Consider the following 21047-nt stretch of genomic DNA (forward strand, 5'->3'; position numbering starts at 1 on the left):
GTTCATGTGCAGATAGACATCTAAACAGATAATTAATTTCTCTACAAAACAAGATTCTAACACTTTTTTTTCACAAGCACCACTACCCCATAGATGATTGTTGATGCTAACACCTCTAACACGAGGGACAGCAGATACAGTCTCACATTTCGCATGGAACATGTCACTTGCTACCCTGTATTTTAAGGTGACGGACAGTCTTAAAGGGGAATATTTTTCCTGATCCCAAATTTTTTTAAAGGATTGATTATCTGTATTTATATGTTCTGACACTTTAAGTTGCATTAGTCACTGCTCTGCGGAGCAACAACGAAACTGTATGACTTTTCTGCCCGAGCTACACATTGTCTGAGCTTTCCTTTTCCTATGTAAGTCTGATTCCTAATATGGAACAGAGGAATACAGAAAAAGCAAACCTTGAAATTCGCTGTAGCATCTGGGAACGAGCGCTAAGGGGAAGTGAAAGACGACGCGGTGCCTGTTTACAAAAGAGTCATGCATTTTGGGGTAGGGAAATGGTTGCAGAGCCAGACTGCAGTTTCTTATCAAACAGTGTCTATCAGTAGAAAAGTCACATATTGGATGGAATTCTCCAGTTTCAATAAAACCCTATTTGTAAGTGTTAATCCACAAGACCACAAAGGCATGCAATCATCAGTATCATATCACTTACTGCAAGATCATATCAACTAACATGAGAAAAGGCTTCTCTGGTGTTTGAACTAAAGCAGCCCGGACTGGGTCAAGCACTTTGGCCAAGTAGATGGGATAAGGGTCAGCTAGGATATGTCTGAAAATTGAACCTGCTAATCCATCACGCATGTGAGTGCATGGTGGATGAGAAGATGAGGAAGGGAAGAGGAGCCATAGCTTCTAAAGTTCTGATTATTGGGCCTAATGGAATGGAACAATGGAAGATATGTATGGCCACTTGTATGGTGTCCTTAATCTTGGGTCCCCAGATGTTTTTTGAGCATGATAGGAGTTGTAGCCCAACAGCATCTGGAAACTCGCGGTTAAGAATTAGGGCCGTAGATGATGGCCACCTTTAGACCATCAAAGGACTAAATTCTAACAGAGATGTAAACCTTCCATAAAGCTTTCCCTTTGTACTTTCCAAGCTGGGTCTACAAGAATCCTTTAACCTCATTGCAGAAATAAACGTTCTCCACCAAGAACTTTAATATGTTAGTAATGTGGCTCCTTTAGAAGTTCCAGAACCTTATAACACTTGGTCTGTAGCCTTGCATTTGGCACAGTTTCTTGATTCAGGCTTAAATCTTTAGACCAGTCATATAGGTTGTACCATCCCAGCCCCTTGGTGTAATTTGTACATTCTGACGTTTCCTCGAAGAAGTCGGTTCTGAAACAACTAAAGGGTCCAAATAACATTTTCGACACTTTAGTTCTCCTGACTTCTTGTTTATATTAGTAAGTGAAGTTTAAATCCTTAACGTGAGTTTCAAAAGAAACAGCCTTCACACAAAAATAACTTCTTATATTTCAAGTTTTAATTGTTAATGCGCTTAAAGTTATAAACCCAAAAAAGAAAGAGGTATGAGTGCACACTGCAGCTTTGTACAGTAAATTACCTGATCACCTTCTCTTTTGAAGACTTTTATATACAAAATAAAATCTAACTTAAAATAACTTAAATAGTGCATACAAATAGCATGTTCAGCTGGTTGACTTGCTTAATGCGTTGGTGCTGGGGCAATATTTTTTCTTCCAAAGACCTGGTGCCGGGTTTTTCTTGTGAACGGTCTAAGCCAAAGAGAATGGGGCCCACAAGAGTATCACCTTCCCAATTTAAAAATTATCACTTTCTCTCTTTGAACAAGAACCAGTATGGTACATTAAAAATAAAGCTATACACAAAGCTGAGGCTGCTCATATGTTAAGTAACATCCTCATGTATGAGGCTTTCTAGTTTTATCTTTGAGTGCAATGATTACCCTGAGTCTCTGGTTTCATCCCTTAGCAAAGTCTCTCTGCTGCATTCATGCCTGTCTGATGTGACCCTTCTTGATCGACCTTGCTCTATCTCTCTATAAAATATTAGAAGAATGGATTGCATATACAGGTATAGGATCCCTTATCCGGAAACCCGATATCCAGAAAGCTCAGAATTACGGAATGGTCTCCCATAGGCTCCATTTTATCCAAATAATCCAAATTTTTTAAAAAGATTTCCTTTTTCTCTGCAATAATAAAACAGTAGCTTGTACTTGATCCCAACTAAGACATATTTAATCCTTATTGGAAGCAGAACCAGTCTATTGGGTTTAATTAATGTTTAAATTAATTTCTAGTAGACTTAAGGTATGAAGACCCAAAATACGGAAAGATCCATTATCCGGAAAACCCCAGGTCCCAAGCATTCTGGATAACAGGTCCCATACCTGTACTGTTTACGTTTCTCACTCAGCCTACATGGTTCACTCTTAACTCTTCCTTGAAACACACAGTGGAAGAGAAATAGAAAGGAAAATCTGAGCAAAGCAAGAGCAGAGGGTTTAAAATTAAATGGGGATGAATGTAGCAGAATAACCCATAGAAGAAGAAATTCACTACAAAGAGTTAAGGGAGCATTCTGGGTAATGAAAAGCCATAGTCTACAGCTATGGATAGAACTTGCTATGACTGCACTTTTACAATAAACTCTTGGGTTGAAGGCTACAACTTTTTGCAAAGACTGATGTGCATTAAATTGACTTGGGTTTGCAGGTCTGGGAAAATAAAAAGCTGGCCTGCAACTGGAGAGGATGGAGGTGGATGGAGATGCAGATATATTTTTAATTTTTCTACAAATAAAATTATTTTTTAACTGAACTCCTTTGGTCCTGTGAATCCGTTTGAGTGCCGGTCAGCTCTGTCTTCTCTTCACAACCTCTGCAACTGGAGAGAGCACAAGGAAAAGTCTAGCAGAGGAGAAAGAGGAAAGGTCTAGGGGAGGAAAGTGAAAGCAGAAGAGAAAGTGGAAGTGAAGAACAAAAGAGAAAGTTTAGAAGAAGGTATGGGGGTTTGCATAAAAGCAAAGGAAGGAACCAAGGGCCTAATGCAAAGCTGGGTTGAGTTTGGGAAGAAGGATAGAAGAAAAACAAGAATGTAAAACACATGGGCAATTGAGAAAAGATATTTAACTGAACAACCACTAAAGGGCCACTGATAAAACACCCTTAAATACTGTGGGAGGGAGTTAAAATGTCAGTCCAGGGCCTCAGTTTAAGTAAACCCACCTTGGGCTCTGACATAGAGGTGCTTCAGCATGGCTCACATATCAGTTCCCTGTAATATTGAGAAAACCATTGATCATCATACTCTTTAGACTCCAAGAAATGAAGCTTTACAGGTCAGAGACACATTGTGCCTGTTTGCATACAGCAAAACATAAAATTTAAAGAACTATATAAAATAAAAATACTAATGTGAGACCCTCTCTTTTCCATACATGAATAATTACAATAATATGTACAGTTTTATTCTGTTCTATACATGGAAGCCTTAGAGTCTTTCGTACCAAGATACAGAGAGCACTAAAGATTCATGAGCAAGTACTGGCAATGCCCAGCCATGAGGAGAGTGTGAATTCAAGCTCAGTGATGGAGGTGTTTCCTTGGGTTAAAAGACTTTTGAAGTACCTCCCTGCTAAACTGGTACATCAGTTTCTTCTTGATCTTGTACACCTCGCCAGTCTTGCCATAGTTACGCAATGCCCTGGCCATTTTCTGATAAGTCATCTTCTTCCTGTTGCCTTTTTGGATGCCCCAGCGATGGGCAAGGACTTCTTTGTGCTTAGAAGAAAACTGAAATGTGCCTTTATCTTTATCCACCCACCAGATACTGTCTTTCATGTCTCCGTTCTGCAGTAGTTCCAGAAGGAACTGGTAAAGGCGAATCTTTTTCTTGCTCCCTAAAGATGAAGAAGAGTGTGTGAAAATCTTCTCAAACAAACAAGAGCTTTTACTTTTTTTCTAGAGACCTAAGGAACTGCCTCTGCCCATTTATCCCATAGTTGGCAAACACCCAACTGCGTCATACCTTGGGATAAGAAGTCCTGACCATTAAGGCTTCTTGGTAGGAGAATATAACACGACAAGATGGCCTATGAGTGAAACTAAAGTGTTGTGGCCAGTCACACTAAGAAATAATGGCAGTTTACTCTGGATAAAGATGGCTATACACTTAAAGATCTGCTCATTTGGTGACCTTGCCAAATGAACCTTTTCCCAATATGCCCACCTTTAGGGTGTTGGGCCTTAAGGCCAAACAACTGGATCAAAACTACAAGAATACAGGCAGTCAAAGCTAGAACCACATCAACAAACTGATTCGGTCCTCACTCTGAGGGAATGTTTAAACCTGTCTGATATCAGCTGGTGAAGCCCATTGGCGGGCCCCATACACAGTCCATTAAGCTGTCAAATTGGTCCGTTGGCAGCTTTTGTCAGCCTGTGTATGGCCACCTTAAGTCTAAAACTAAAGGCAATGTCAGTAATACATTCACAAGCAATATGGAAATAATGATGCAGTCCCATCTTAGGAAAGATAAAAAAAGATATATTTCACCAACAAAAAGACAAAAAGCCAAGGCACCAACATTCCTCCCTCTCTGCCTAAGGAATCTGATTGAACCATCAGCCCCACTGGATTTCGGAAACAAAGAAGAAAAATAAGATCAAGGAGGAAAGTATTCAAGTTATATGTGGCTTGAGCCATGGACTATCTTGGCATACGCTGGATGAATCCTGCCAGTTGATGGCAGGCTAATTTTTGCAAACCTAATCTTAATATGACAAAAACATGTAGGTTAATTCCAGTCTCAACTACTAAGTAACAAGTGACTTTCCAAAGGGTGTCTTCAGCTCATCTCAGTTGTATTTTTCTGTGGGTTATGGAGTAAAGCTAACATGTCTCTCACCTGGTTCTCCTTGTAACATGCCATAAGTAGGGTCCCGAGAGTCCATCTCTCCATCTGAAACTTCTAGTGGTGGGCTACGTCTCTCATGTTCCTCTTCATCAGAACTGGGTTGTCCAGTAGATATATACTGCAGACCCATGCGAGGCATGTAGGAGACCTGTAGAGGAGCACAAGGATAAGTGTTTATAGTTATGTGCACAAAGAATTACAATCTTCTGCTCTAGATTCCATAGCAACCAATAAGCAAGTAGCATTTAAAGGCCACTTGTCACTTAAAATTAGCAGCTGATTGGGTGCTTTGGGTTATAAGACCTAGAACAGAGGAAACTTTGCAGCTTAAGTTACCTGACATGTATCTGGTTTTACCCATATCAGGGTAAAATATAGGAGGAAGCTGGAAATGATCTACTTGTGCTTTGTGTTTAAGAATGGGGCTATAAAAACCAGTACATGTGTTGGAGATCTCTAATAACTTAAGCTTAACTCTTTTATTAAAGAAGTCTGTCGCAGAAATGACAGATACACGAGTTGGAAGATGATTTAGGCTTGGGTTTTATAAGCATTATCACGTGGCACAGTGGGAAATAAAACATGGAGGTGAAGGCTTAGGTTTATGTTAGGTTTATGGTTAATATGAATAAGACATGTATGTTTTGTAGAAGTTCAGTGACTCAGGAACATGTGTGCATTAGAGGAACCATTTCACTCAATGATGCAGGAGGTACCTGATGGCCTAAGGTGAGGTGTGGGTGTGATGCAGGCAATCCAGGTTCCAGAACATGCATCTGCTCCTCCATATGTCTGTAGAGTTGCTGCAGCTGGGTAGGTTGAACGCTCTGCATTTCTGTAAGCTGAGAATCAGGGAATCCTTCCAGTTCGCCATGTAAATGAGGTGTGGGATACTCCCAGTAATGTTCTAAAAGTGAAGCTGATACGGGGTTGGTATCACTAGGTGCAGTCTATCATTTGTTCTACTTTTAATATTCAAACCACCCATTTTATTATGCCTTCAAACCACTCTAATCCCCTTCCAACCTATTCGTTATATTCTAGTCAATTCTATTAATTTTCTCTTCTTGTGGACATGAAAGCATTTGTCTACTACTGTTCTGATACAGCGTAGTGCTGCGTAGACCTTCCATTTTTTTGCAGCCTTTGCAACTGTTGCGGCTATGGTAATGGCTCTGATTCCTAATGCAATATAGTCTCTGCAATTGTTCTATTTGCTTACCATGGCTCTCACTGTCACTCAGGTACTGGTAGTATTCGTGATGCTGGCGGTAATGCTCGGCATCATAAGCAATCAGTTCCTCCGGATGTGCCTGGGAAAGGAAGAGATATACCAGTAACTGGCAGGAAACCAATATATACAATGAGATTCATACAGAACCAGCCTAATGGATGTCATGATTATCACTTTCCATTTATTGAATAGGCAAAGGTATGATAGATGTAGATGCTAGTTTTTTTTCTGTAGGGCAGACAACTATAAAAATGATTGTTTGGTGGCCATGCGGCAAAAATGCTCATGTCATCATGCCAGAAACAGCTCTGGTCACAACCCAATTAACCTAACCATATATTTTTGGACTTTGGGTGGAATGCACACAAACACTGGAAGTAAATAGAACTGTCTTGGATAGAATTGAACCCATGACTTCAGTGGTGCGAGGCAAACAGTATCACCTATATCAAGGCAAACGTTGTTATAAATATCTTATTTCATTGGTTAAAACATCATTTACTTTGACCCTGGACACAAGAGCACTCATTGAAGTCCATCCCATTGTGTTAAAGGGATACTGTCATGGGGAAAAAAAATTTTTCAAAATGAATCAGTTAATAGTGCTGCTCCAGAATTCTGCACTGAAATCCATTTCTCAAAAGAGCAAACAGATTTTTTTATATTCAATTTTGAAATCTGACATGGGGCTAGACATTTTGTCAATTTCCCAGCTGCCCCTGGTCATGTGACTTGTGCCTGCACTTTAGGAGAGAAATGCTTTCTGGCAGGCTGCTGTTTTTCCTTCTCAATGTAACTGAATGTGTCTCAGTGGGACATGGGTTTTTACTATTGAGTGTTGTTCTTAGATCTACCAGGCAGCTGTTATCTTGTGTTAGGGAGCTGTTATCTGGTTACCTTCCCATTGTTCTTTTGTTTGGCTGCTGGGGGGAAAAAGGGAGGGGTGATATCACTCCAACTTGCAGTACAGCAGTAAAGAGTGATTGAAGTTTATCAGAGCACAAGTCACATGACTTGGGGCAGCTGGGAAATTGACAATATGTCTAGCCCCATGTCAGATTTCAAAATTGAATATAAAAAAATCTGTTTGCTCTTTTGAGAAATAGATTTCAGTGCAGAATTCTGCTGAAGCAGCACTATTAACTGATTCATTTTGAAAAAATTTTTTTTCCCATGACAGTATCCCTTTAACTTAAAAAGCACTTGTGTCTCGGACCTGGTCAATGGCTGGACTGGAAACTTGGGCAGGTGGTAAGTACAGGGTTCTGAAGCAACCTGCACCCACCATCACTCCCTAAGTTGCAGGTCTAAATAATTTTCAGTAATTTCCAGAATTTCAAGGGCAGTGAGTAGTGATGAGTAAAACATTTGCGAAATGCATTGAAGTCAATCAGCGGAAATGTGTTTTTTACATGCAACATATTTTTTCTCCTGATGACTTTTTTGTCTCACGGGACTCCAAATGCATTCACGTCAATGGGTGTTTTTAATTCTAGAGACTTTTATGCCTTGGTGACAATTTTGTCACGGCGACTTTTTGTCTTACAGAAATTTTGTTGCGGTGATCTTTTTGCAATTTTTATCGCAGGTGGAAAAATGCAGAATTTTCCATGCTTGCAGAAAAAAAATTGCTTATCATTAGCAGTGAGCAAAATGCAAAAAACATGGTGGATTCTCCTTGTTTTTTGCACCCCGCTCTGCACTTAATAAATGACCCTTAGAAAGAATACCTTAACTTTCTAATTAAGACATTAAATCAGTATCAGGACTAGAAGGTACTGTGCCCAACAGCTAAGTATATTATAATTTTCTTATATACTGAAAAAAAACAGAAAAAAAGAAAACTCAACATTCTAAAACATTGAAATCGAAATCCTGTGTTCGTTATTCACTTCACAATAACTGTGAATGGTGCCGGTACTTGGGACTGTGGGGTGTGAAACTGATGTGCATGGGATCTGCCACATATTTTAACAACTTCTCTAGTGTCGCCATTTGGTTTTTACATGTTGTCACTTGGAATAACTGATGGTAACACATTTTAGCATGGCAGAAGCTTAAAATAACTACCTTATAGTTTATACGATATTCCGCTTTATTTGCATACTCTGTAAACATCGGGCAGCAACACTAGGAACTGATCTTGTAGGGTCGGCAGAATTAATGATCACAGGGTTAATTTACCATATCGAGCAGTGTCAGACTGGCCCAATGGGATCAGTAACGTAACTTGGTGGGGGTGGGCTCTGGTGCGAGCCGTGCAGCCCACCCTCGTGTGCGCGATTTTACTGTACCGCTGCAGCCGACTCCAGCCGGCTGCAGCGCGCACGATCTTCCGGGGGGGGGGGTGCCCTGGCCCATTTGCACCCCCTGCTCCCCCGGTAGTTACGCCCCTGAGTGGGATTACAGGTAAACTCCCGGGGGTCCCAGTTGTTAGTGGGCTCTTCTGCTCACCCAACTATTTGCCTTGTATACCTATACAATAGTAATTGCCCAATTTCTATGCAAGAATAAAGAGAAGAAATGATGGGAGAGACTGATGATAATATTTGAGGAGATGTAATTAAAAGAATAAAGAAAGGGAATGACAAAAGAAGTTTGGAGAGGTTTTCTGGTGGGCCCTAGTGTCATGGACCTATCGGCTCCCAGCCTCAGGTTAAAGTCCAAGTTTGCAATAACCAGAAAGGGATAAGAAGTAAACGTAGTCAATTCCAGGCAATAGTTCAAAAGGCAGGCAGAGAAGGAGCAAAGTCAAGGTTCCGGCCTGGTCAAAAAGGCCAGGAATCATTTAGGAACACTCAGGAATACAACAAACAAATCCTATAATCGGGCATTGAACCTGTGACCTCAGCGTCCATTTATCTTCAAATTTCGCCACGGCGGGCGCAATGATGTCCAGATGCTATCAGGGATGAGGAGTGGAGCATTCTGGAGCGGAGCGTTCGGAGTGGAGCGCTCCTGACACCTAGGCATCCCAGTCTGACACTGATAGTGAGTCAAGGTGCAAAGTGCATGTTTTTGCACTTTCCATGTTCTGATGTAAATAGTGGTTCTTGAAAAGAAAAAAGTCAAGCTAAGAGATCTTCTAGGTCTTAAGAATATTCAAACTATTTGAACAATGAGTGATTCTTAATTAGAAAAAGTTCTAATGCTTAGTATGGGATGGACCTTCATCTCTTCATAGCCTCATATACCTTTATATGCCCCTCAAATGCTAGGCAATAACCCCAGGAACTGAGATTTAAGGAGTGCCTATGGGAAGAGTTAGTAGAAACAGAGTTGTGGAGGAACATAGATCTTGGGAGCTTTAGATTGGTTTCAGGCAGAGTCTATAAAGAACTTGGAAGCTGGCCATGAACTTTGAGATGCACTTGTTTGTTTAATGGGGATCTCTGTCTGATTTTGCCACCTATGCTCTGCCCAAATTGCACCCTGATAGCATGATCAGATCATGCTGTGGGCTTACAGTATTCCCAATAGATATTTTGCTAACTTTCAGGGCATTATTACTTGGGCAGGCCCTCCTAAGGGTCCCAAAGCTGCTCATTGATCTGGAGAGGGAGATGTTGCATCTATTATCAATTAGACTCAATGGATGCCAAGATGACAATAAATGTACTGACAAGGTACAACATCCAACTGATTGGGCCAACAGCGGAATGGATAGCATGTGAGGGGCCCAAAAACTTTGTTGCATACAATTGTATTGGCCAGTGTATGGCCAGCTTAAAGTGAAAGTCAAACCCTAAATAAAAATGTGCTTAATAAAAGAAAACATTATTCTAAGCAACTATCCGATATACATTTTCTTTTTCAGTGCCTTCAAAGCTATTTGTAAAAAACCTTTGCTATTGAAAGCAGCATTTCCCTAACTCCTGCATGTTACTTTTTAAACAATGTTGCAAAAGTCTGAGCTCCCCAGAAAAGACAGGTCTGTTAATCAGCTGCCTTGTCTTACATTGTATCAACAGTCTGAACCACTATGGCAGAGAACAGAAAGGGACAAACACAAATAACTTTAAAACCATGGGAATCTTTTAATTAATGTATATTGGAAAGTTGCTTAGAATGATGTTTTCTTTCATTAGACAAAAAATTATTTTGGGGGTTGGCATCCCTTTAAGCAGGGTCGGCTTGAGCCAGCAGGAAACCAGGTGGGCCCCGGCACTCATGGGCCAGCCTAGACCCGCTCCCTGTCCTACTATTCTGTTGCTGTCCCCAAACTCTGTCTTCAGACCAGGCGTGTGAGGTATGGGGGGGCTGAAGGGGGGTTGCAGCAGGGGTAGGGTTGCCACCTTTTCAGAAATTTTCTACTGGCCGATGGTGGGGGGCAGAGCCACGTCATGCCAATGGCCAGAAGAAGCAGGACAGTTAAGTTTCCAGATCAAAATGTTATGTTTTTTCTTTTTTTTAATACAGGTATTAAAAACAGGTATTTTTTATACAGGTATTAAAAATGCTCGGGACCTGGGGCTTTTTAGATAACAAATCTTTCCGTAATTTGGATCTTCACACCTTAAGTCTACTAGAAAATCATGTCAACATTAAATAAACCCAATAGGCTGGTTTTGCATACAATAAGGATTAATTATATCTTAGTTGAGATCAAGTACAAGCGATTGTTTTATTATCACAGAGAAAAAGGGAATTATTTTTAAAAACGTGGATTATTTGAATAAAATGGAGCCTATGGGAGTTGACCTTTCAGTAATTTGGAGCTTTGCGAATAACAGGTTTCTGGATAAGAGATCCAATACATTTATTAGCATTTTACACTCCTAACATAACATGTTTAGCACTAAAAGCATGAAAATATGGTAAACTGCTAATATCTAAAAAAAAAAAATAGACAACTGCAGTAAGAGCAATTTTTAAATTGTCAGAGCTTCGAATCTTGGCTCCACTAACGACCCCACCCGCCCATGTGGCATGAGTGCTGGAGGCAAACACAGTAGCACAGGCAGCAACATTGGGTTTTCTGTGTGAGGTGTTGCTGAATATGTTAACACCCTTCTGTTATATTTCACAACCTCATATTTAGTGATTATGAACTCAAAGCACATTAGCCGGAGTTAGTCACATATAGTCAGGGCGCCACCCATATGACACAATAAAGCAACTAATGTTGTCATGGCTAGCCTTTATTGCCATTCTTCCTCCTTTTTAAGGCCTCATTTACAGAGTACACAGCAGAGAGTGCAAAGTGTGAAGAAATGGGTAAAAACGACACTTTTGCACCTAACCCTGTACTTTGCAAGAATAGCAGCTGGCAGTTACGATATAAAACAGAACATACAAAACGTGGCCCATGAGTACAGTGCTGCCGGCACAGTGAGAAAAGGCGCTACCCGATACCTGTGAATGGGCACTAAGGGGTGTAATTTTGTGCCCTTTGATGCTCCTGCAATTGTGCCCAAGGTCATTGTTAAATGAGGCTCATAGACTCCATCATAGTGCTTCTCTGGTTTTCAGATCAGTAGTAAGGAAGTGTGCCAGGTAATGGTGGGCTTGCACCAAATGTTTCTTAGCTGTTTCTCTCCCTCTAGTATTTAGATTTAAGAAAGTTGTTACCTTGCTGGTTTCTCAAGTGTTCCAGTCCTCATGCCAAAGCTTAAGCTCCATGCAGTAGACTGGAAGTTAATGAGTACCTGTATAGACCCTGAGCTTCGTTAGGCTTAGTAGTATTATTTACCTACTATGTTTAAGGCTTATATCATGATTTGTTTCAAGGGCACCTGTTAGAGATTCTTTATTGGTGGAAAAAGAACGCTTCCTGAAACAGAAAGATCTCATATGTCTAATAATCAGAATCCCCCCACTCTATAGGGCCGGAACTAGGGTTAGGAAGAAGAGGCATGTGCCTAGGTAGTTCTTGGCTGCATACCCCTAGTCCTGGCCCTTGAGTCCCCTGGTCCTGCCCGCTCTCCTCTACTCCCCGATCTCTCCACCCCCACCATCATAATAAGTCTGCACATGTGCTCTTTCCCAGGGGGGGGAAAGGCGTGGAGCACCAGGTTGCCAATATTGCTATCATATTTAATGTTGAAACAATTACAGTATATAACCTTTAGATCACTCAGACTGGTTTATTAATTGGGGAAATCTCTGTATCTGATTTTTTGGATTTATATTCCACTCAGCAGAAACTGGTCACCTGTTTAGCTCTTCAAACTTTTCAGCTCTTCTTCCTTTGGCCCAAGTTTTGAGAACTAACCATAGTTTCAACATTATAAGATTTCCCGCATATTTTACGCACTTTATGAGAGGCCTGGACCTTATGGTGTGTCATACATAAGAAACCAAGTTGCCATGTTTCCTTGACTGGTATTGTATAAAGATGGTGAGCCTTACTTAGGTCACCTGGGTGCCCAAGGGAGAATCCACATCGGCATTAGATCCTCCACCCAAGTCAGGAACTGGGCAAAATGAATTATTTGTGCAGAGAAGTTAAAGGCAACATCTAATCAGACAGATCTGAGCTGTAGTCTGCCAAGTAGCGGAGAAGTTGTTTGAGCTGCTTGTTTCTTGAAGAAGTTCCAGGACAAAAAAGTGCTTTGGATTGGCCAATCAGAAACGGATTAACAGATGGCCAAAGGCTAACAGCTGACTCTATAACGTCTCACAGAAAACCTCTGGGCCCTATCAGACTTTCCACAATCTATGCACGACCCTTAGATACTGATCTCTCCTCACTAGAAGTGGAAGAGGGTAGAAGAAGACATCCTTGTTCAGTTTCACCAAAAATCTCCTAATCATATATATTTAACTGGTGTAAACATGTGGGGAACTCCAGAAAGTTGTGGCCTCTGTCACTTCTACGGAACTGGATATTCTGTCAGGTCGACGAGATAAAGTTATGACAGAATGATCTGAGAAATTTGATTTCAAGCAACGATTAACAAAGAGGCATCTTGGCCAAGCAAATGTCTCCATGTGCAACAAGCCGAAGAATAAACAAATGGTTTTGTAACTGAAAACCTATTATGATTTTATACCCAAGTGTTCAGTTACGTTGTTTGTATTTATTCTGGGACTGTGTGCCACAAAGCAGCTGTTTTGCTGCCTCGGCCAGCTGCCCAAGAAAGTCAATAAAAATTAAAAAAAGACATAGCAATAAATAGAGTTGGAGTCACACACTGAGATGCTGGAAAAAATCCCAGTCCTGCTGGGCCGCACATCCCCACTGGTGTCTGGGGGGGGGGGGCTTGGCTTTCACTTTAGCATAAGAGACCATACATCCAAGAGCCCAATTGGTAAACAGAAACAAAACCATAATGTGATGCACAGTATTGCAATGTCCTATGAGTTACCTCGAGAAGATCCCCTGTAATACTCAAAGTGGCTAACACCTGATGCTGGAACCATTTTGGCTCCCCAACCATCATTAGATGCTCCATACCCACTTGGTAGACTGTATCACATCATCCAGAAACCAGAATGGACTGGACTCTTAAAGCACAGTACAGTCAGGCAGGGTCTCCTGGCCAATTGTCCCCATGTTGTGTTTGAGATACACATGATATGCCCCATAGAATATATATGATACACATGCACATGGCAATAGAAAAGTTGACTCCCATATTAGGCAGCAATTGCCCTAATCTTCCTCTTCTTTTGAAACTTAAAAAGGGAAATGTTTTTTTTCTCAGACACAGAAGGCATTAATGTGCCATCCACAAACATGTCCACTTTTTCTAACGAAAAGAAAGTTGAGGCCAAGTTGTGAAATTGGAGGACTTTGCCAAAAGGACAGTACTCATTACCTAATGATCAAAATAAATTTTGGGTGGCCGTGTAGAAGGCAGAGTAGTGGGGCACTGAAAGAGACAAAAGTTGTCTTAGAAATAATGCCTAACTGGAGGAGATGGGATGGGAGATGCTGATAGGCAAGAAATATTGCTCACTGAGAATATATTAGGAATAACTATGGCACAAGTTTGGTCCATCACATCTCAAAATCTTGTGGGTTTAGATTTTGAAGTTGTCATTTTCTTTGACCAAGGATAAAGCAGGGGAGGGTGTACAAGGGTGCCTATTGGTACACATTTAAAAAAACACTTGGGTCAGGGAGGGTCCAACTGTGGAAGAGCGATGAACCCTGAAGGCAACACTGTAAGGCAGCAGGTCCAGAACAAGGTGTAGGCTTGTGCTTGGGATTCACATACCTCTCTTGATTCCTTCAATAGCAAGTGTACAGGCAATGGCCAGTGGGGTGCAGCTGAGGCTTGCTTTGGTCACCCTTTTGGTTGAACCATGTCCTTACCACCTGCCATAGGGCAGCACAGGTCTCAATTGAGGGCTACACCTCAGTGCTCCCTAACTTTTTCGCTAAATGGTGTGCAAGTAAGGGGTGGGAGGGGAGATACCTATGAGCCCTTTTTCAGGGACGGACTGGGGGTCAGGGGCCCACCAGGACTTCTGTCCAGGGCCCCCTCCGAACTACCCTGGTGCGTCGCCCCCTGCTGGTGCTGCGCCACTGAGCGTGTGTGCTTGTGTGCAGCCACGCACTTCATTTTTTTTTTTTTTTTTGTAAATTATTTTTTATTAAATTTGTAAAATAAATCCAGGGGTACAGAAAAAAAAAAAGGGGGGGGGTGCAGTAAAAGCAGTACATGCCATTAATACATTGTATTAGTCTTGAACCACGAACATCAGCATAAAAATCCACAGCAAATAGTTTGAAGTACTAATCTATGTAGGCACAGCAATTCAATACAAGAGATATAAGAATGGATAATCATGTCAAAAGGGACTAGGAATGCCTAGTCTAGGAGAGGGGTCTCTTGTAAATGTATGTTGTTATTTCAGGAGTTAAATGAGTGTGTTATGGGCTTACTAATTGTTTGTATTCAGACGAATCTTTATACAGGAACCATCGGAGCCAAGTGTCCCTATACTTTGAATAGTGATTGCCGGAGACTGTAGAAAGTTCCTCAAACTTGGCAATTTCGTTAACTTTATCTATCCAATTTTTAGTAGTTGGAGGAGTGGAGGATTTCCACATCCTAGGGATAAGAATTTTGGCCGCATTAAGTAAATGTCTTTCCAGTACGAAGTCCGGGACCCCTTCCTTGGTTTCCTCATCCCAGAAAAGCAGCGTGCGTGCCGGAGAGGCTGGTACATCTCTGCCTAGGATCTGGGAGCAAGCATGTATGATTGTTGACCAAAAGCTTGAGAGGTCAGGGCAGCTCCAAAAAGTGTGCATTAGCGTTCCTACTTCCCTTTTGCATCTCCAGCATATATTGCTTGTAGCTGAATATATCTTGTGTAGTCGGGCTGGAGTGTAATACCATCTGCTCAAGATTTTATAATTAAGCTCCTGTATCTTGCAACATCGTGAGCTATATATCATGTTTCTAATCAGATCTTTGTATGAGTTTTCTGGTATTTCTATATCTAAGTCATGTTCCCAGGCTAGTAGAAAGGTTAATTGATCTTTCTTGTTATCACTGTCAAGCATATTGTATAGGGCAGATATAATATGTTTTGGTGGTGTTGCACTACTACAAATCCTTTCAAACGGGGTGAGAGGCCTACCCAACTTATTAGATCCACCTAAATACCCGTAGAAGTGTCGTATCTGGCAATATTGGTAATCCTGTAAAACTGCCGTAGGTCTAGCCTTCCGGAGAAGTGGTAAATCAGCTAATCGCCCATTGTCGAGTAGATGGAAAAACTGTAGATGTCCATCCACAAGCCATTCCTTGAATTCAGTGGAGTGAATTGCAGCAGGGAATGCAGGGTTGTTTGTAATTGGGGTTAATGGTGAAGGCCAAGCTGTGATATTTGAACTTTTGTAGGCCCTATCCCATACTGTTAATGTGCTGTTAAGTAGAGGATGAGAGTTATGTATTATCCTACGATGTAATTTGTCTATCCATGGCAGATGAAGCAGATGTGTGGCTGTAGATTGCTGTTCTATTTCGATCCACCCCTTGTTATCTAGATGAAAAGACCAGTCTACCACCCTAGCAAGGATTACTGCCCTTAAGTATCTGGTACAGTTTGGGAGAGCAAGCCCTCCTCCTGTCTTTGTCTTATATAAAATTGTAGATCTCAATCTGGGGGGATGGTTGTTCCATACGAAATTGGTTATAAGGGATTGGAATGCTTTCAGCCATGTCGTAGGGTATGATAAAGGAATGCATTGGAACATATACAGTAGGCGTGGCATAATGTTCATCTTAATGACGTTAATCCTTCCAATCCAGGATATAGGTTGTGTCGTCCAGCGTCTTAGGTCTTTAAGAATTTTGTTATACAGGGTTTTGCAATTCACATCTATCCAATCATTGTAGTCCTTAGTGATTGTTATTCCGAGATAAGTAAAGTGTCTGTTTGCCCAGCTATATGGAAAGTTCAGCGAGAGGTCCTGTAGTGTTGTGAGAGGTAAAGAGACATTCATAGCTAATGATTTGGAAAAATTGATCTTGAAATTGCTGATGTGGCTATATGTTTCAAAAAGTAAATTGAGGTGAGTGTCGATCTCTAATGCTGATTCCCGTGATATCTGGGTGCGATCTGATTTGAATAAGGAGAGGTTCCAGGGCTATAGCGAATAAGGTAGGTGACAATGGGCAGCCTTGCCGAGTACCATTTTGGATTGTTATGTACTCTGACAGTATTCCATTCACCCTAATTTTAGCTATCGGTCCTGAGTATAGTGATTTGATCCAATGACAGAGGCGTTCACCAAATCCAAATTTCTCAAGGGAAGAGAACATGTAGGTCCAATTGACCCTATCAAATGCCTTTTCGGCATCTGTAGACAGTAGCATAAAAGGGATTTTCTTTTGCTTAGCGTAATGCATGATGTTGATCAGCTTGTTGGTGTTATCTCTTGCCTCTCTGCCAGGGATAAAGCCTGTTTGATCTAGCCCTATCAGTTGACTTAAGACATTTTGAATTCTAGATGCTATGATCTTTGCCAGGATCTTCACATCAACGTTTATCAATGATATGGGCCTATAGCTGCCCGGGTCATCTGGGTTCTTATTCGGTTTTAGTAGAAGGGTGATGTGCGCTTCTAATGAGTTGCTAGAGAATTGGGCTTCATCTTGCAGAGCATTGAATGCTTTAGTCATATAAGGAATAAGGAGATCCGAGCATTCTTTATAATAGCCAATGGAGTATCCATCTGGACCTGGGCTTTTGCCTGTAGGAGAGGAGCCAATCGCTTGAGAGACTTCTTCTGCAGTGATATTTGCCTCCATCAGTTGTTGTTGTGCCAGGGAAATGTGTGGAATTGGTACGGTATCAAGAAAACGAGATATAGCTTCAGGTAGATTAGCGCCATCTTTTGCAGCTGGTGTCTTGAGCTGGTATAAGTCAGTGTAAAACTTATGAAATTCTTGTGCTATTTGGGGGCTGTGATACAGTTTGTCACCTCCTTTATTTTGTATACTATGGATGTGGTTCCTAGTGATTCGTGCTTTCAGAAGGCATGCAAGAAGTCTACCGCATTTGTCTCCATGTTCATAAAAGCGGTGCCTCATTCTAGTGATAACTTTTTCAATGAAAAGATCATGATGATCTGCTAGTTCAGTCCTGAGAGAGGTTAGCTTAGAGAGCGTTTCCGGAGAAGGGGATTGGTTGTATTCGATCTCAAGATTACGGATTTCCTTTAAAAGTGTTTCATGCTTTGCTCTATGAGCTCGCTTCCTCCTTGAGCACAATTGAATCAGTGTACCTCTAATGCAACATTTATGGGCTTCCCAAATAGTTGTAGGGTTGACGTCATCTGTGTCGTTCTCAGTAAAGTATTGCCGTATAGCTAATTTGACTTCATCAAGAACCACTGGGTCCTTTAGAATTGATTCGTTTAGCCTCCAGGTGCCACATTGTACGGAATCAGCGTTTAGAGATATCTCCAGTGATACTGGGGCATGGTCGGACCATGAGCGGGTATGTATAGCTGCTATTCCTAGAGCATGAAGATAGTGTTGAGATATAAAGAGGTAGTCAATTCTGGTAGATAAGCTGTGTCTCGCTGAATAAAAGGTATAGTCCTTTTCTTTGGGGTGAAGTAATCTCCAAGCATCCACTACTTGTAGACGTATCAGGTCTTTCGCTATGTTGTTGATGGTGCAGTGGGTGATACTGGATTTCCCAGTAGAACAGTCTATATGGGGGCTCATGGGAACATTAAAATCTCCTCCTAGGATCAATATACCTTCTGAAAAATTCAGCAAACTTTCGGTGATAGTGTGAAATGTTTCGTCCTGACGATCATTAGGTAAGTATATGGAGGCGAAAGTTATCATCTGCAATTCCATGGTGCCTTTAACAAAAACGTATCGGCCATCTGGGTCCTTCTTTGAAGAGGAGACTTTGAAATTAAAAATTTTTCCAAATAGAATAGCTGTGCCTTTTGTCTTATTCTTTTGAGGAATGCTATGGTAGATGTCGGGAAAGTATCTGTTGGACCAATTAGGAGTCTACAAGGCCTTAAAATGGGTTTCCTGTATAAAGGCTACTTGCGCCTTGAGGCGCCTTAGTTCTGAGCTAAGCAGAATCCTTTTCCTTGGGGAATTCAAGCCATTTACATTAGTACTAACAATGTTTATCATTGCACGTGGTCCAGTAGGGAGTGGTCGTTTGACTAATGGCATCTGACTGTGTACTGGGATTGGTTAGAGTTGAGCACTTCATTTTTTGTGCAGTCATGGCAGGAAGCCATCTGAAGATCGCTGATCTGGGTCGGCTGGAGGCCCACCCGGTTTTCTCCCAGTGTCCCGCAAGCCCACTCTGACCCTGGCCTTTTTCCATGAGCCAATGAAAAATTGCTCATGACAATCACTTTTATAGGCATCTGTAACTCTAATAGTTATGTTGGTGGTTATCGTTCTAGTGTCAGAGGGCCTGGTCCTGGTTTGACCTTTGTTAAGAAGTTATTGTTCTTGTAACTGTAAAGGATACATAATTGGATGTGAAACAATATCTATTCTACCTCCTGTAGTCGTCTCTCTCTGCTGTAATATAGTTATACAGTATGGGATTCATTATCCAGAGAGCTCCAAATTACTAGAAGGCCATCTTCTATAGCAGTGATCCCCAAACAGCAGCTCATGAGCAACATGTTGCTCTCCAACCCTTGGATGTTGCTCCCAATGGCCTCAAAGCAGGAGCTTATTTTTAAAATTGGAGGCAAGTTTTGGTTGCATAAAAAACAGATGTACTGTGAAACAGAGCATCAATGTAGGTTGACAATCCACATCCACTACCAAATGGCCAAGCACAGCACTTATTTGGCAGCCCAAGAACATTTTTGATGCACGTGTTAATCTCCAACTCCTTTTACTTCTGAATGTTGCTCATGGGTTCAAAAGGTTGGGGATCCCTGCTCTATAGACTCAATTTTAATTAAATAAGCATTTTTTTTTAAATTTCCTTTTTCTCTGTAATAATAAAACAGTACATTGTACTTGATCCCAACTAAGATATAATTAATCCTTATTGGAAGCAAAACCAGCCTATTGGGTTTATTTAATGTTTAAATGTTTTTTGGGTTTTTTTTTGCAGAAGGTATGGAGATGGAAATTAGGAATTTAGACCCCTTATCTGGAATATATTCTGGATAACAGGTCCCACACCTGCATATTATTCTAGGACAGTCAGCCTTGATATAGTTTTGTCATTTTGCCTTTGTGACTGGTTAAAGTGGACACACATTAGACAATGATATGTATCTCACCCCCAGGTACACACAAGTGAGTATTGTAAGTATCGTTCTGGATGATCAGGACCAAGTAAAATGTGCCAAGCAACAGGACGCCTTTTACAATGTCTTAATTTATTACAGGAACTGTGTGCAAAGGAAATGCTACAGTATGTGGCAATACAGTTTTCATGGCTCATACATTAGAATGTGTGTGACAGTTTACTACAGGCTATATGTTTCTTCTACTGGGAACAAAATACATTTTACAATAAATGACTTTCAGCCTTTGCCACCTCCTTAAATTTCTACTATATTCATGGTAAGATCTGCAGGTTTTTTTTAAAACAATCTCTGCTTAAAAGAAGCTGAACAATTACATCTTTGAAAGTAATGCATCCATGGCTTAAGATATCCCCTGTTTGATTTAGTGCCCATGAAAATGCATTGCGTGTATATTAGTGCTGGGCAGGTTGGACCAAGAGTTTTAGGACCCATGAGTTTATCAACAGGTTGGGGGAGTTCAGGCTAGAATTAGCTAGAAGTGTAAGTTTGGGCAGGACCTCTCTGGAGATATCCCCATGCCAACCACACCCATCAGATCACTTCTGAGTTTAAAAAGGAGGACTTTGGGGGCTGGCAAACAGCAAATTAAGACATTTCTAACCCACCAATCACATATAAATATCTATAGATAGATAGATAGATAGATAGATAGATAGATAGATAGATAGATAGATAGATAGATAGATAGTACTTATCTGTTATCTACTGTATCTACTGTGTATCCTGTGCTTGAATGGCTGCCCCCATGGCTACACAGCAGCTTGTTTATATAAACTATAGTAGTACTTATCTGTTATCTACTGTATATCCTGTGCTTGAATGGCTGCCCCCATGGCTACACAGCAGCTTGTTTATATAAACTATAGTAGTACTTATCTGTTATCTACTGTGTATCCTGTGCTTGAATGGCTGCCCCCATGGCTACACAGCAGCTTGTTTATATAAACTATAGTAGTACTTATCTGTTATCTACTGTGTATCCTGTGCTTGAATGGCTGTCCCCATGGCTACACAGCAGCTTGTTTATATAAACTATAGTAGTACTTATCTGTTATCTACTGTGTATCCTGTGCTTGAATGGCTGCCCCCATGGCTACACAGCAGCTTGTTTATATAAAATATAGTAGTACTTATCTGTTATCTACTGCGTATCCTGTGCT

The 21047-nt window shown here is 41.1% G+C and overlaps 1 protein-coding gene across 3 annotated transcripts in view; it reads right to left on the reverse strand.

Annotated features, from left to right (window-relative positions):
- Positions 1–2339: 2339 nt before the first annotated feature.
- Positions 2340–21047, reverse strand: part of spi1.S (Spi-1 proto-oncogene S homeolog) — a 33023-nt gene continuing 14315 nt past the window's right edge. For 2 of the 3 annotated variants that reach the window (XM_018260190.2, XM_018260189.2), the window contains exons 2-5: positions 6153–6243; positions 5647–5849; positions 4922–5078; positions 2340–3913 (exon numbers count right to left, since the gene is read on the reverse strand). In XM_018260190.2, the coding sequence (XP_018115679.1) occupies positions 3597–3913; positions 4922–5078; positions 5647–5849; positions 6153–6243 (768 nt within the window). In that variant the 3' untranslated portion in view covers positions 2340–3596. The remainder of the gene's footprint in view (positions 3914–4921; positions 5079–5646; positions 5850–6152; positions 6244–21047) is intronic. The other variant, XM_041562004.1, reaches the window with a different exon arrangement.

Source organism: Xenopus laevis, chromosome 4S (assembly GCF_017654675.1).
Source record: "Xenopus laevis strain J_2021 chromosome 4S, Xenopus_laevis_v10.1, whole genome shotgun sequence".
NCBI classification, from domain to species: domain Eukaryota; kingdom Metazoa; phylum Chordata; class Amphibia; order Anura; family Pipidae; genus Xenopus; species Xenopus laevis.